A 15,313-nucleotide genomic window follows, 5' to 3' on the forward strand; every position below is an offset into this window, starting at 1 on the left:
ACTTAAAACAAAATCTCCTGAGGTAGAGGGCTGACAAACCACAATACAAGGGTGCGCTGCTCCATGTTGTTTCACACGTCGGCACGCAGCCGCTCATCGCACGGCGCCACAGAAAAACACCTCTGTGTTGATAACCATTTGTAAGATTCAGGCGGTTTTCGATGGCTTTCAGTCGAGTGAGTATCAGAGAAATAGTTTAACAGCTGGGCATGTTCAAACTTGTCCTGTGAGACTTCCAACGGAGGTGTTTTGCTGTGGCGCCACGCCATGAGCGGCTGGGTGCCGACGCGCGAATCCGCCCTCACGTCTTTCATTACAAAATCTCCTTTAACAGTGGAATGTCCGGATAAACTGCTGATCCCGACCTCTTCTGAAACTTCTCTGCTCTCTCACGACGTACTGGGTCAACAGAGGCTTAAATTTGGACGTTTTCAGCTCGAAACAGGCTGACGACGGCAGCTCGGGGCATGGCGCACCGACCGGCGCCGTGGGCTGTCCTTAAAGTGATAGTAACACTCCTTAATCTTTCATCAGCCATTAAAATTTTCACCGAAAACCGTCTGAATTTCTCGAATGGTGTCCACTTGGATATGCCTTACAGTTTCTGAAAAAATTTTGATCAAGTAAAGCGCCAGTCTTTCAGGAAGTTCTCAGACAAAGGAATTATGACGGGAGGGGTGGACCAGTGCTCACTCAAAGCCTGCCCACAGGCGAATGACGCAACCGACAGGCATGAAAAAACTCACGCATGCACATGAGGGTTCAAGCTTGTCTGATGCAATCACACGTGATTCAAATCCCTATAGTTTTTGAAAAAAATAATAAGGTCGGATACTTTTCTAATAGACCTCGTACTGTAAAGAAAAGACCACGGTCACGATGATCAGTGCTCATAGTACTGAATGCAGCTAGTGAGGAGGTGTGGAGAATGTCTCGCCAGTCATATAATTAGGAAATGTAGTGGGCCTACCCTACTGTAAATGGAGGACACATCAGAATGTTCATGTCAGACTAAGGATTGTAAGAACAGCCTTCACCTTCTTAAGAAAGCTTAGATCAGAATAGACACTAAACTGAATACTTGTACGCTGAACAAAAGAACAAACTTAAAAAAGCATTAGTACAACTGGTAAAACCTGAATGAATTAAGTTGTTTGAACTTACGTTTAACTTACAAACGTAAGTTCAAACAACTTAATTCATTCAGGATTTACGAATTACAATGCTTTTTTAAAGTTGGTTCAACTATTCTATTCTTTCAATACCAGTCAAAAGCAAAAGTCCCAATGCTTTTGTATGGTTTTCCATGTAATAAACACTGTATATACTGGATTTTGTATAAAGTATTTTCGCTCACATTGGACAAAACATCCGGCCCCATCGCAATGCATTTCCTTAAAAACCCCTCGCATGTACTGGACAAAGCAATCTGGGATTGCCCAGTTCCAATAGAGGTACGAAATTAAATTCAGCACTGACACTCACCGATTCAAGGAAAGTGGGCACCATGTTTCCTTGATTAAAAGCTGTTTATTTTTTTCAAACCATGCTCAGACCCGGTGCTGCTGACCGAATAATCCTCCCTAAAAATGAGTCCCCCTGCCTTCACTGTGCATGCGTCATTTTTGAGATCAGCAGTACCATTTCTGAGCGTCACCAGTGATTCACCAATTATTACCTCTTTCTGATTAAAACTGCACTCCAGTCATCATCTCAGTGACAGATATCGGAAGCTTTTGCACAACAATCATTTCCACATAAATTGCATTATTTCATTATAAAAGATGGGGTATGCAATCAGAGCACCACAGCAGCACGTTAGACTCAGATGTGCTGCTGCGTCTACGTTATTTCGGTACGTCAGTAGCAAAATGATTTTGATCATGGAATATGTTTGGCCTAAGAGTTCGTGAATATGACCAAGTTTACAACACGGAGTCTAAAAACTAAAGACACGCAAACAACCCACAATTCATTGGAGGGAAATTGTATGTACTGTACCGTTGATTTGAAGGTTGATGATTGTATAAAGAAGTGGAGCTCATTGAGGGACAAACTGATCCAGAATAAGCCACTGGTCGTGTGAAAAATTGCAAAAAGATGCCCAACAACGTGATGGATAACTTTAAAAATGTTACATCGCACATCGACGTCATTGCATCGCCTCAGAGTTACGGAGTTGCAGAAGCTGAAATAAGGCTTTAGGATTTTAAGGTAACACTCCCTTAGAAAAAAAGAGTGACCCGACCAAATGTATTCTTTTTATTGCACATAATGTCCGGCAATTATTTAAAGCAGGTGTTTATTTTTTTCAGATGAAGGTTTGACCTGGTCATTAAATGAGACAGGCCCCTATTCAAGGTCAGACATTTAATCAAGGAAATAGGTAAGCCTGAGGATTCTCCGTAGATTGCTTGGTGTCTCCTGACTGTAACTAATCCCTTACATACATATAACGGATTTCTATTATAACGGACAAAATTCACTGGTCCAACTGAATCCATTATATGTGAGTTTTACTGTACTTCACAGTTTATATTTTTTGGGGGAGGTGATGGTAGGTGAAACCTGTGCCCTTGAGACCATCTATTTCAGATAACCGTCAGATTGGAAAATCACTAAGGGCTCTTGGGTAAGGTCTTCAGTTCCAGATAGCTCCTGGTGTGTTGTTCAGCACCGTGCATGTCAACACACTGACACTGAATGGGTAAATGTTAGGTATCATTGTAAAGTCCTTTGAGCTTCTGAGCATCTCTCTCACTGACAACCATACCTGCTCCTATGTCATCAAGCTAGTGTTTACTATCCATCCAGCAGGTGGCAGACAAGTCTATGGGATGTACAGGCAAAATAAAAGTTGCTGTTTTGATTGATATGGTGTATCAAAGTTAACCAGACATGAAAGGGTTGGTCCTCATTATATGACATTTTAATTTGGTGAGGTAAAAGATGATCGCATTTGTTGTATACAGCAAATGCGATCATCGTGCCTTAACACGTGTTAATCTAACTTAATAACTGAATTTCAAAGAACTTAATTCTTTCAGGTGTTACCAATTGACACAGTTCAATTAAGATGATTCAAGTATTTTCTTTTTTCAGTGTGGAGGGGATGGTCTCATCTATGTATGTGTTCACTCACTGCGTTTCAGGCGGTACATGTCTAGGTCTTGTTATATCTATGGTGCATTAATATAATGCCATAGATGGATGAAACAAATTTTTGTTCCTCAAAATTCTACACAAAATACTCGATAATGACAATGTGAAACAAGTTCTTTTTTTTTTTTTTTTTTAGATTTTTGCAAATTTATATTTAAAAAATCCACAAAAACTAAGCAATCGCACGTAGATAAGTATTCACGTCCTTTGCCATGAAGCTTAAAATTGAGCTCCGGTGTATCCTGTTTCCACTGATTATCTTTGAGACGTTTCTACAGCTTAATTGGAGTCCACCTGAGGTAAATTCAGTTGATTGGACATGATTTAGAAAGGCACACACCTGTCTCCTTAGTAAAAGGCACATGGCAGCCCGCCTGGAGTTTGCCAAAAGGCACCTGAAGGACTCTCAGACCATGAGAAATAAAAAGTCTCTGCTCTGATGAGACAAAGGTTGAACTCTTTGGCGTGAATGCCAGGTGTTATGTTTGGAGAAAACCAGGCACCATCCCTACAGTGAAGCATGGTGGTGGCAGCTTCATGCTGTGGGGATGTTTTTCAGTGGCAGGAACTGAGAGACTAGTCAGGATTTGAGGAAAAGATGAATGCAGTAATGTACAGAGACATCCTGGATGAAAACCTGCTCCAGAGCGCTCTTGACCTCAGACTATGGCAACTGTTCAGCTTTCAGCAGGACAATGACCCTAAGCACACAGCCAAGGTATCAAAGGAGTGGCTTCAGGACAACGCTTTGAATGTCCTTGAGCGACCCAGCCAGAGCCCAGACCTGAATCTGATTGAACATTGCTGGAGAGATCTCAAAATGGCTGTGCACCAACGCTCCCCATCCATCCAGATGAGAGGTGCTGCAAAGAGGAATGGGCAAAACTGCCCATACGGCGTGAATACTTACGTACATGTGATTTCTTAGTTTTTTATTTTTAATAAATTTGCAAAAAAAAAAAAAAAACTTTTTCATGTTGTCATTATTGGGTGTTGTGAATTGAGTTTTGAGGGGAAAAATTAATTTAGTCTATTTTGGAATAAGGCTGTAACATGAAATGTAGAAAAAGTGAAGCAGTGTGAATACTTTACGGATGCACTGTATGCCATCGGATTAGCAATATGTAGACCTGCATTTGATTCCCAGGATTAAGAGATAGAGATAGAGTGGCCTTTTATTGTGGACAGTCTAAGGCACACCTGTGCACTAATCATGGTGTCTAATCAGCATCTTGGTATGGCACACCTGTGAGGTGGGATGGATTATCTCAGCAAAGGAGAAGTGCTCACTATCACAGATTTAGACTGGTTTGTGAACAATATTTGAGGGAAATGGTGATATTGTGTATGTGGAATAAGTTTTAGATTTTTGAGTTCATCTCATACAAAATGGGAGCAAAACCAAAAGTGTTGCGTTTATATTTTTGTTGAGTGTATGTATATATATATATATATATATATATATATATATATATATATATATATATATATATATATATATATATATATATATATATATTCTTCTGAAACAGAAGAAATCCAAAGCCATACTTTATGTACTTTTCTTACATGGCTTTGAACTTAATTAATTATATATTTTTTCACTTAACTTTTCTGGTGTGGTGAAGTTGAGACTCAGTCAAGGTAAATATGTATAGCTCCTTTAAAATGCAAAGGCATTTCAAATGCTTCACTTCACACATAACACGACTGAAGCCGACTAGTGCACGAAAGAAGAATTGCATGCCATTCATGAAAAATCGGAGCCGCCTCAAACATCTCGTACATCTGTCGCTACAACCATTTGCACACACAAGCGGCCGAAAGACAGCGAATGCCCTTTGCGTGCTCATTTGATCCCCCTCTCAGCAGGTGTCGGCCAAATTCCAGGTGTCGCACATGAACATCTAACACCGCTCGCTGGACACTTAGAAAAGGCGGGGCTATTTGTGCACCTGATACAATAGTAGACAGCAGGCGATCACATTCGATCTGTCAGTGAAAATTGTCAAATTGCAACACGGGTGTGGTGTTACCTAGCAACGCACATGGGTGTAACTGGTAACTGTGCCGAACCACCCCCCCCCCCCCTTTCGTCATAATTAAAGACTTCCTCTTTGTCTACATCGTCTAATTTCTCTCTCTGTCTTTTTCTAAATATGTTTATCTCCTTCTTGATTTTAGGCATTTTACACTCCTGTTATAGGACAGCGATGGTAGTGCAGTGGTAAAGTTTCTGTCTGTTAATCAGAGTTTTTATAAATTTTAGGTTCGAATCCCACAGGTGGCATGTATTTTTATTTTTTGTTTTTTCCACAGCAGCTGTGCGATGTGGTTCCACATGCTCCAGCTGCTCACACTGTGTTCACGCAAGAGCATGCACGAAACCGTCACCTGTGTGCTGTGCATGCCTGTGCGACCATGCGTCCCTCACGACAGCAGGTGGAATGGTTCGTGGTTCCCTGTTTCGTGTTTGGTTCGCGGATTTTCTTCCGGTTTCTGATCTTTCATGTTATGTGTGAAGGGGCCCTTAAGGCTGATACCCATTTACAGGTGGGTGGACTGGAAAGACACAGATAAAGTGCTTTGTTCAAAGACACTGGCCAGTAGCAGGAAGAACAGACCTGGACTTGAACCCTAGTCCATATATTGGTAGTGCAACTCCTGTCCAACAGAGCCATCTGCTCATAATTTTGGAGAATAAATAGCCTAATTGATACAACTTGTATAATTTAGGAAGGAGTACAAAAGCAACATTATCCTTACAGATGTGTTGCTCTGTGTACACCTGATCCTGTTAGATCTCAGAATCAAGGCAGAGACTGCTTGGGAATACCAGGGGCTCTGTGTGTTTCTCCGGGTACAACTGAAATTCCACCAGGAAGGGCAGCTGGTGTAAACTTGTGCCAAATACCAATGTGGACCTGCTGTGGTGACCCTGAGAAACTGGAAGCAGCCAAAAGACAAGGAAAACTGCCAAAATAGATATTTACTGAATCACTTGTAAATTTATTCCAAAATATTGGCACCAGGTTAACCCAGGTAAGCTGGCATGATGCATAAGTTCTTTCAGCTTCTCCTTTTTTACACTCAGGGTCACCACAGTGCCGGCTTGCTTATTTCCTTTTGGGTTCTGGAGATAAAAAAAAAAAAAAAAAATAGGGATAGTGAAAACTAAAAATACTGCATCCATCATGGTATTAGTAAACATAAAATCCACAAATTTGACTTTGTTTCAAATAAAGTAAGCCTTATCTTGTATTTTATGTTTCTCTTGTTTGTTATTAATTTTAGATAGATTAGTATTCGTTTTGCCCCTTAACAACAGTGAAAAATAATGAATTAATACCTATATTTGTAACTGGTAGCAAAAAAGGTTTTGGTCGCATCTAGTATAACTGTGAATTTCTAAATTAAAAATTTAGAAATTTAAAAAATGGTCTGAGCGGCTTGCTCTATTGCCACCGCGACCTGGACCCAGATAAGCAGCATAAAATTAATGAATAAATGAATGAATTTATAAAACTTTATTTGATTTAGTAATGATTTACCTAGATTCTCTAGTGAATTCTAAGTGTTGAAAGACTTTGTGATCACAGTTCAGTGTGTGCCAAATAATGCCTGTGTTAATTTATTTGAATGTAATATTTTATTTAGTAAGCACTTTCTGTGTGCATGCCAAGTGCTGCATAAACTAAAATACAACCAAAAAGAACAATAAAATCTACATCAGGTGAGAAAGTGCTATATACAGTGCATCTGGGAAAGTATTCACTACACTTCACTGTTTCCACATTTTGTTATGTTACAGCCTTATTCCAAAATGGATTAAATTAATTTTCTTCCTCAAAATTCTACACACCGTATCCTATAATGACAATGTGATTTTTTTTTTTTTTTTTTAGATTTTTGCAAATTTATTTAAAAAACAAAACTAAGAAATCACCCATACATAAGTATTGACACCCTTTGCCATGAAGCTCAAAATTGAGCTCAGGTGCATATTTCCACTGATCATCCTTGAGATGTTTCTATAGCTGAGTTGGAGTCCACCTAAGGTAAATTCAGTTGATTGGACATGATTTAGAAAGGCACACATCTGTCTTCTTAGTAAAAGGAACACAGTAGCCCACCTCAAATTTGCCAAAAGGCACCTGAAGGACTCTCAGACCATGAGAAGCAAAATTCTCTGGTCCAGTGAGACAAAAATTGAACTCTTTGGGGTGAATGCCAGGCATCATATTTGGAGGAAACCAGGCACCATCCCTATAGTGAAGCATGGTGGTGGCAGCATCATACTGGGGGGATGTTTATCAGCGGCAGGAACTGGGAGACTAGTCAGGAATGAGGGAAAGATGAATGCAGCAACACACAGAGACATCCTGGATGAAAACCTACTCCAGAGTACTCTTGACCTCAGACCGAGGCGATGGTTCATCTTTCAGCAGGACGGCACTAGGCCCACATCCAAGATATCAAAGGAGTGGCTTCAGGACAACTCTGTGAATGTCCTTGAGTGGCCCAGCCAGAGCTCAGACCTGAATCTGATTGAACATCTCTGGAGAGATCGGAAAATGGCTGTGCAACGGCACGTCCCTTCCAACCTGATGGAGCTTGAGAGGTGCTGCAAAGAAGAATGGGCAAAACTGCCGAAAGACTTGAGGCTGGAATTGCTGCCAAAGGAGCATCAACAAAGTATTGAGCAAAGGGTGTGAATACTTATGTACAAGTGATTTCTTTCTCTTTTTTTGTTTTTTAATAAATTGGAAATAATAATAATAATAATAAAATATTTTTCATGTTTTCATTATGGGGTGTTGTGAGTTGAATTTTGAGGGGAAAAATGAATTTACTCTATTTTGGAATAAGGCTGTAACATAACAAAATGTGGAAAAAATGAAGCACTGTACTTTCCGGATGCACTGTAAATGCAGTCTATTTAATATTTTATCACATAATACATTGCCAACAATATATAAGCAATAGGAAATACATACAATTGATATTAAAATTGTCAATTAAATATTAAGCTGTGGCTACTCCAAGAGAAAATGGAGAATTCAAAAGGACTTACTTAAAAAAAAATTATAATCATCCACTGATCGATCGTGCTAACAGGCAGTCAACGTTATTTTATTGTTTCATGATTTTTGTGGTTGCTTTATTATTATTATTATTCAAATGATCCCAGCTACTTGGTTTATTATATATAATATATAAAATCATGTGCATTTGTCCGGTTCAGGAATACCGCAAACGTGATACAGCAGCTCCACCATGTGGACAGAGACCAGATTGCACGGGACAGTGACACAGCAGGAGGCGGAGGGGGGCGGTGTGCCAGACCGGATCCTCCATGAGGGAAGAGGCCAGGGACAAGCAGCCAGCCCCGGCGCCTCTTCTCTTCAACAATACAAATCATTACTGCAAGCCTGGGAGCCCGAGTAGGGGGTTGCCTTAGCGCCGTAGGATGTCCCGCCATGAAGGTAAAAACCAAAACAAAAACATTTCAGCAAACAGATGCACAACTGTTTGTCATGGAAAACGATGACAGACTACAGCTAGCTAAAGCTAGCCAGCGTCACTGTGTGTTTAGCAGTTCATCCTGGCTAACGTTAGTCGGTCGGTTGCTGTTCATTTCTTGGAGACGCAAAATAGGTATGTAGTCTAACGCTCAGTGGCGTTTCTTGTTTTAAAGAACATAATTTAGGACCAAAAAAAATCGCGTTAGGTAATCTATAGCAAATAAGCGGAACGCTAGGTACGTTTGCTAAGCTAATAGGCTATCCGTAAGGGGGAGTGCCGGGAGAACAGCGAATGATAGACGGCAGTGCTGGTTCCGAGCTCCGCCGTGTTCCTTCCTGGTACAATCTGTTCTCCAGGCTACGTCGTCCTTGTCGCCAACCTCACCGGTCTTGATAGGAATGTGGAGTTGACATCAGCTGATTGTTGGCAGGCAGCTAACGATAATACAGGATATATATTTGAGCTAAACAACAGCTTTAAAGCTGGATAAAGTTCAGCGTAACTAGCTAACCTGTTAACTAAGCTAGGTGGTTAGTGCGCTGGTTAATTACTAGTCTATGAGCAATGTTTAGTGAACGGTTATTGGGGCCTAAGCCACCTGAATTATCCATGTACATATGTTTAACTTTGGTGTCAGCGGCTAGTTAGCTCTGCGATGTCGTGTTCCTGCGCACCGTGATCGGTTTGTTATGAATGGAGCATGGTGTGATACTACAGCTACACTGCACAACTGTCCTACTCAATCAAGAAATCAGTACATTTAAGAATTAAGTCACGTTATCAAATCCCATTTTCAGCAAGTCTATCACACTCTGTCTTGAGGTGCTTTCACATCTAATAGTTTATATATTCTGTTCAGTCAGTGAGGAAAATTTTACAGTTGCATTTTTATCTGGGTCCAGTGTTGCAGACCGAACCGTCCCCCCTGCCTTCACTGTGCATGCATCATTTTGGAGCATCAGCAGGAATTCACCGATTATCGCCTCGTTTCTGCTTAGAACTGCACTCCAGTCATCATCTATCTCAGCGACAAATATCTGAAGGTTTTGTACAACAATGATTTCCACTTAAATTCAGCATTATTTCATAATAAAAATGGGGGACTGATCAGAGCGTGACAGCAGCACATCTGAGTCTGACTCTCTACACCCAAACCAATCAAATGGAATAATGTGATTATTAACCATCAGATGTCAAAATAAAACCTCTTAAGTCATTCTAAAGTCAATTTTAAATAGAAATGAGGAGTTTTAAGCAGAAATGAGGCAATAATTGGTGAATTGCTGCTGATGCTCTGAAATGACACATGCGCAGTGAAGACATGGGGGCCGATTTGGGGGGGGGGGGGGGGCGTTCCATCTGCAGCACCAGTTTGCTTTCACACAGCAGTATTTGTAAATGGACCAAAACTTGTATCCAAGCCACATGTGAGCACACTGCCCTCATCTGTCAGAATGTCTGTGTTTATTTTGTGGGATTTACTTACATCATTGCTGTGAATTTGGTGGTCTGCTACACTATTGATAATCCTGTCGCTTTTTTGAGACTCTACTAGATCAGAAAAGTGTCTGGATCCAAGTCGTGGTCTCCTTAATTTGAGTATTGGGTGCTGATTGGATGAATGCTGCAATATAGTCATCACAACCTAGTTGTCATACAGGCATGGTGATGTTGGATAATAACCCTGAGCATACAATTTAAACTGCATAGCCTTTGCAGCATCTTCTGATAGTCACAGTAGAAAGGCATGCAATTCACTAGTCTGTTGTGTAAAACTCTTGTGGAGAAGGTCTCAGAGACTGGGGTGAATGTTAAGAAGGGATAGTAATATCTTGTATAACTCAGCTTGGTCACATTTGATTTACATATTTGATCTGTTGGTTCAGGTTCTTTCTTCCTCACAAATGAACTAATTGTGAGTTTGTTTTGGTCCACACTTGAGTATGATTGCCGTGTTCCCCCCTGTCAAAACTAATTGTATCAAGAAAATAAACTACAGTCTGTTTTAACCATACTAAAAAGTGTGGGTGTGAAAATGCCCCAACAAACGCATTGAAGTTTGTGGGCAAAGCTACTCCACAGATACTGAGGTGATGTATGAAAATAAATCTAAGCCTGCATTTCACTACCATGTACGAGCAAAAACATTGAATCTGATATTGTCAGTTCCGATTATGCATAGGAGAGAAGCTCTCTTTCTCTGGGTTACTCGCTTGCTTTCTGTCATACATATATACAGGGAGGAAAATAAGTATTTGAACACCCTGTGATTTTGCAAGTTCTCCCACTTAGAAATCATGGAGGGGTCTGAAATTTTCATCTTAGGTGCATGTCCACTGTGAGAGACATAATCTAAAAAAATAAAAAATAAAAAATCCGGAAATCACAATGTATGATTTTTTAAAAATAATTTAATTGTATGTTACTGCTGCAAATAAGTATTTGAACACCTGTGAAAATCAGTGTTAATATTTGGTACAGTAGCCTTTGTTTGCAATTACAGCTAGGTCTAACGTTTCTTGTAGTTTCTCACCAGGTTTGCACACACAGCAGCAGGGATTTTGGTCCACTCCTCCATACAGATCTCTCTAGATCTTTCAGGTTTGGAGTTTCAGCTCCCTCCAAAGATTTTCTATTGAGTTCAGGTCTGGAGACTGGCCAGGCCACTCCAGGACATTGAAATGCTTCTTACGGAGCCCCTCCATAGTTGCCGTGGCTGTGTGTTTGCGGTCATTGTCATGCTGGAAGACCCAGCCATGACCCATCTTCAATGCTCTTACAGAGGGAAGGAGGTTGTTTGCCAAAATCTCGCAATACATGACCCCATCCATCCTCCCTTCAATACGGTGCAGTCATCCTGTCCCCTTTGCAGAAGAGCACTCCCAGAGTATGATGTTTCCACCCCCATGCTTCACGGTTGGGATAGTTTTCTTGGGGTTGTTCTCATCCTCTGAACATAAGAGGAGTTGATTCCAAAAGCTCTATTCTGGTCTCATCTGGCCACATGACCTTCTTCCATGCCTCCTCTGGATCACCCAGATGGTCACTGGTGAACTTCAAACGGGCCTGGGCATGTGCTGGCTTGAGCAGGGGGACCTTGCTGCCCTTTGGGATTTTATACCATGACAGCATCTTGTGTTACTAATGTAATCTTTGTGACTGTGGTCCCAGCTCTCTTCAGGTCATTGACCAGGTCATCCTGTGTGGTTCTGAGCTTTCTCAGAATCATCCTTACCCCACAAAGTGAGATCTTGCATGGAATCCCAGACTGAGGGAGACTGACAGTCATCTTGTGTTTCTTCCACTTTCTAATAAATAATGATAACAGTTGTTGTCTTCTACCAAGCTCCTTGCCTGTTGTCCTGTAGTCCATCCCAGCCTTGTGCAGGTCTACAGTTTTGTCCCTGGTGTCCTTAGACAGCTCTTTGGTCTTGGCTATGGTGGACAGGTTGGAGTGTGATTGATTGCGTGTGTGAACAGGTGTCTTTTTATACAGCTAACAAGTTCAAACAGGTGCAATTAATACAGGTGAAGAGTGCAGAATAAGAGGGCTTCTTAAAGAAAAATTAACAGGTCTGTGTGAGCCAGAATTCTTGCTGGTTGGTTGGTGTTGAAATACTTATTTGCAGCAGTAACATACAAATAAATTATAAAAAAAAATCATACATTGTGATTTCTGGATTTTTTTTTTTTTTTTTTTAGATTATGTCTCTCACAGTGGGTGTGCACCTAAGATGAAAATTTCAGACCCCACGTGATTTCTAAGTGGGAGAACTTGCAAAATCGCAGGGTGTTCAAATACTTATTTTCCTCACTGTATGCATGCACATTACATCTATGTGTTCAAGTAACATATGGCACAGATTGTCATAAATGACAGTGTATGTATAGCAGCTATGTCACCCATTGATCACACACGAGACTCAGGTTCTTTTTACTGATGTTTACCTTGTGACTTGAACACCTTATAACACCGTAGAACTAAGAATACAGATAAAGAAAAACAGACAAAATATTAATTAACACATTTGTCAAAGAACACATTCACATCATCAACCAAGATTAAACAACCAAAGTGCAAAGAAAATGTAAATACACTAACCACTTTGCCTGCTTGCAACCAATGGGAGGGGTTAGCATGAATGCTCTTGAAGATACTTTTGTGTCAACATATATTTAGTGATTTAACCGCTTTACTTACTGTCTTGAAGAACACAATGCTTTTATGATAAACATCTGCCTGCTGCTGACAGAAAAAAAAAACGGGAGTTTGCCGCCAACATGTAAACCAACCAGGAAACAGGAAGTAGCAAGACCACAAGCTTAAATAAAGAAATTAGAGCGCTTCCCCCGACAGGTGGCCAAACGCTGTAATTGCACCAAAGAAACGATTTTAACTGTCATTCTTGCAAAGTGTATAGAAGCAGGGTAAAGGCCCAGTCACACGGCACTTAACAAAGAGTGACGAAGCCCTGACGAAACAAGAAATCTGGACTTTCGTTGACTGTCATTGACATCGTTTAACCTTCGCGCAGCCTCGTTCCTGCAGCTGGGGCTACATCAGGATTTTTAAACTGTTGAAAAATTTGAACGAAGGGCAACAAAAACCTCAATTCGTCTGTGTCTCGTTTTGCTGTCGTTCTTGACATTTTTTGTTTGTTTGTTTAGTTTTTCTCACGTTATTGTTTAATTTGACTTTGTTGGAGCAGCTGAACGTTTTCACACAGTGCAGAAGCCGGTTTCTGAGCGCTGAGGCTGCTGCTGCTGCTTCATGTACCGTTGGAAATTACAGGGCAAACTCAGCCTGCTTGCTTGGATTTTTTATTTTTTTTTATCTGTGTGTGTGTGGGGGGGACGGCTTCAATGGGCTCAGGCACCTTACATAGGCCAGAATTAATCTTTTGTATGGATGTAATTAATTGTTTTGCCACAAGCAACTGTTGAATTTGAAACAACAAAAAATTGTATAATTTCCGACGGTACTTGAATGCAGCAGCAGCAGGAGCTGTTGCGTGCACTTATTATTTTGTATTAAATATAACAATATGAGTGTAGGACTGATAATCCAGTCCTTCTGTACATGTGGCAACGGGTAGATGAATTAAAATGATGATATAAAGAGCTGTTCTGGAAGGCAGAATTCACGTTGTAGATCAGTGATCAGCTGCATGGTGGAATAACCGCACATGAGTCAATGCACGCGTTCACACACTGATCAGTTTACTACTCTCATATATTCAATCATCTTTACACTTATATTTATATTTATTCTCTCTTTTGACAGTTTTCTGTTATAAATCAATACATATGGCTTAGAGCATAATACAGTGATACAGCAGTGACCACGGCACACTTTTTTTTTAATTGGAGGAAGACGGCGCGCGCAGCGTGTCGACAGACAGTGTGGATTCTGATAATGATGGAGATGATCCCTCTTTTGTTCTGGACGAGGAACCAGAGCAGGTGGTCCACCGACGTGCACACAGATCTCCACAGATTCTGTTTGCAGTTTCTCCAGGACTCAGGTGCTATGAGCTTTGTCCCAGCGCCGAGCCCTGGAACTCAGAGATGCAGACACACACTGCTCCAGCTGTGGCTCCAGGCGCGTTTCGTCGAGATCGTGAGCTTTGGTTTTGTTAATTTCCTCTTTCGTCCCTTTTGCGCTCTTGCTTCGCAGACTGTTCGGTGATAAAAGCTCTTTCGTCCACCTTTTCTCAACTAATTGTGACTTTTTTTACTTTTTCCCTTCATTCAGGAATCGTCGTGTGCCATGTGACTGGGCCATAAACAAATAGCCTATTTAAACCTTGAAAGCATAAGAACCATGGTGCAATTTGTGTATATAAGGCATAGGTGTCAAACTGATTCCAGAAAGGGCCAAGAGGGTGCAGGTTTTCTTTGTAACCACCAACTCCAGCAGTTGATTTCACTGATGGAACTCTTCCCATCTGCTCAAAGTGATGTTCATCAGTGAAATCACCTGCTGGAGTTGGTGGTTACAAAGAAAACCTGCACCCTCTTGGCCCTTTCTGGAATCAGTTTGACACCTATGATATAAGGAAAGGAATTTACAAAATGATTTGGATTAATGGCTGCATTTACAGCAACATTATATGCCATCACATACACGACAAACTGACTTAAGAACGATCATTAAACAAATTAAAATCAAACACTTATGGAAAAATCAACACTTTGCCTTCCTGCTACACCTCAGGGAGCATTGGTGGCCCCTGTTTACTGGTAGTCTCTGACAGATTGTGCTAATCTGTTAACTCCCCAGAAATCCTTTCCTTCTTAACAGAGATGACAGGTGTCACCCATGTTGCTTTTATTATTCCCACGACCTGACCTTTACTAATGAAGAAGAAAAATCCAACTTTCCAGTCCAGCTTAGGACTCAATTTATGAACTGTTTCCATAGCAAAAAGGGCTTGGACCCTTCCTAAAACCCCATTCAAACTGGGGCTGGCAATCTGGCTTGCTTTCTGGATAGCGTTCAGACCTATTTTTCAAATCCGGCTCATTCTACACACACATCCAAACTCAATCTAGGTCAAGCTGAATTCAAACCATATGTGTGCGTGTGCATATCTGCACTTAGGCTGTGTTTATTGTCAGAAAA

At 40.9% G+C, this 15,313-nt stretch overlaps 1 protein-coding gene across 1 annotated transcript in view; it reads left to right on the forward strand.

Annotated features, from left to right (window-relative positions):
* Nucleotides 1-8,501: 8,501 nt before the first annotated feature.
* Nucleotides 8,502-15,313, forward strand: part of LOC117510877 (E3 ubiquitin-protein ligase KCMF1-like) — a 34,811-nt gene continuing 27,999 nt past the window's right edge. The window contains exon 1 of the mRNA XM_034170771.1: nt 8,502-8,648. Within this exon, the coding sequence (XP_034026662.1) occupies nt 8,633-8,648 (16 nt within the window). The 5' untranslated portion in view covers nt 8,502-8,632. The remainder of the gene's footprint in view (nt 8,649-15,313) is intronic.

Source organism: Thalassophryne amazonica, chromosome 5, assembly GCF_902500255.1.
Source record: "Thalassophryne amazonica chromosome 5, fThaAma1.1, whole genome shotgun sequence".
NCBI classification, from domain to species: domain Eukaryota; kingdom Metazoa; phylum Chordata; class Actinopteri; order Batrachoidiformes; family Batrachoididae; genus Thalassophryne; species Thalassophryne amazonica.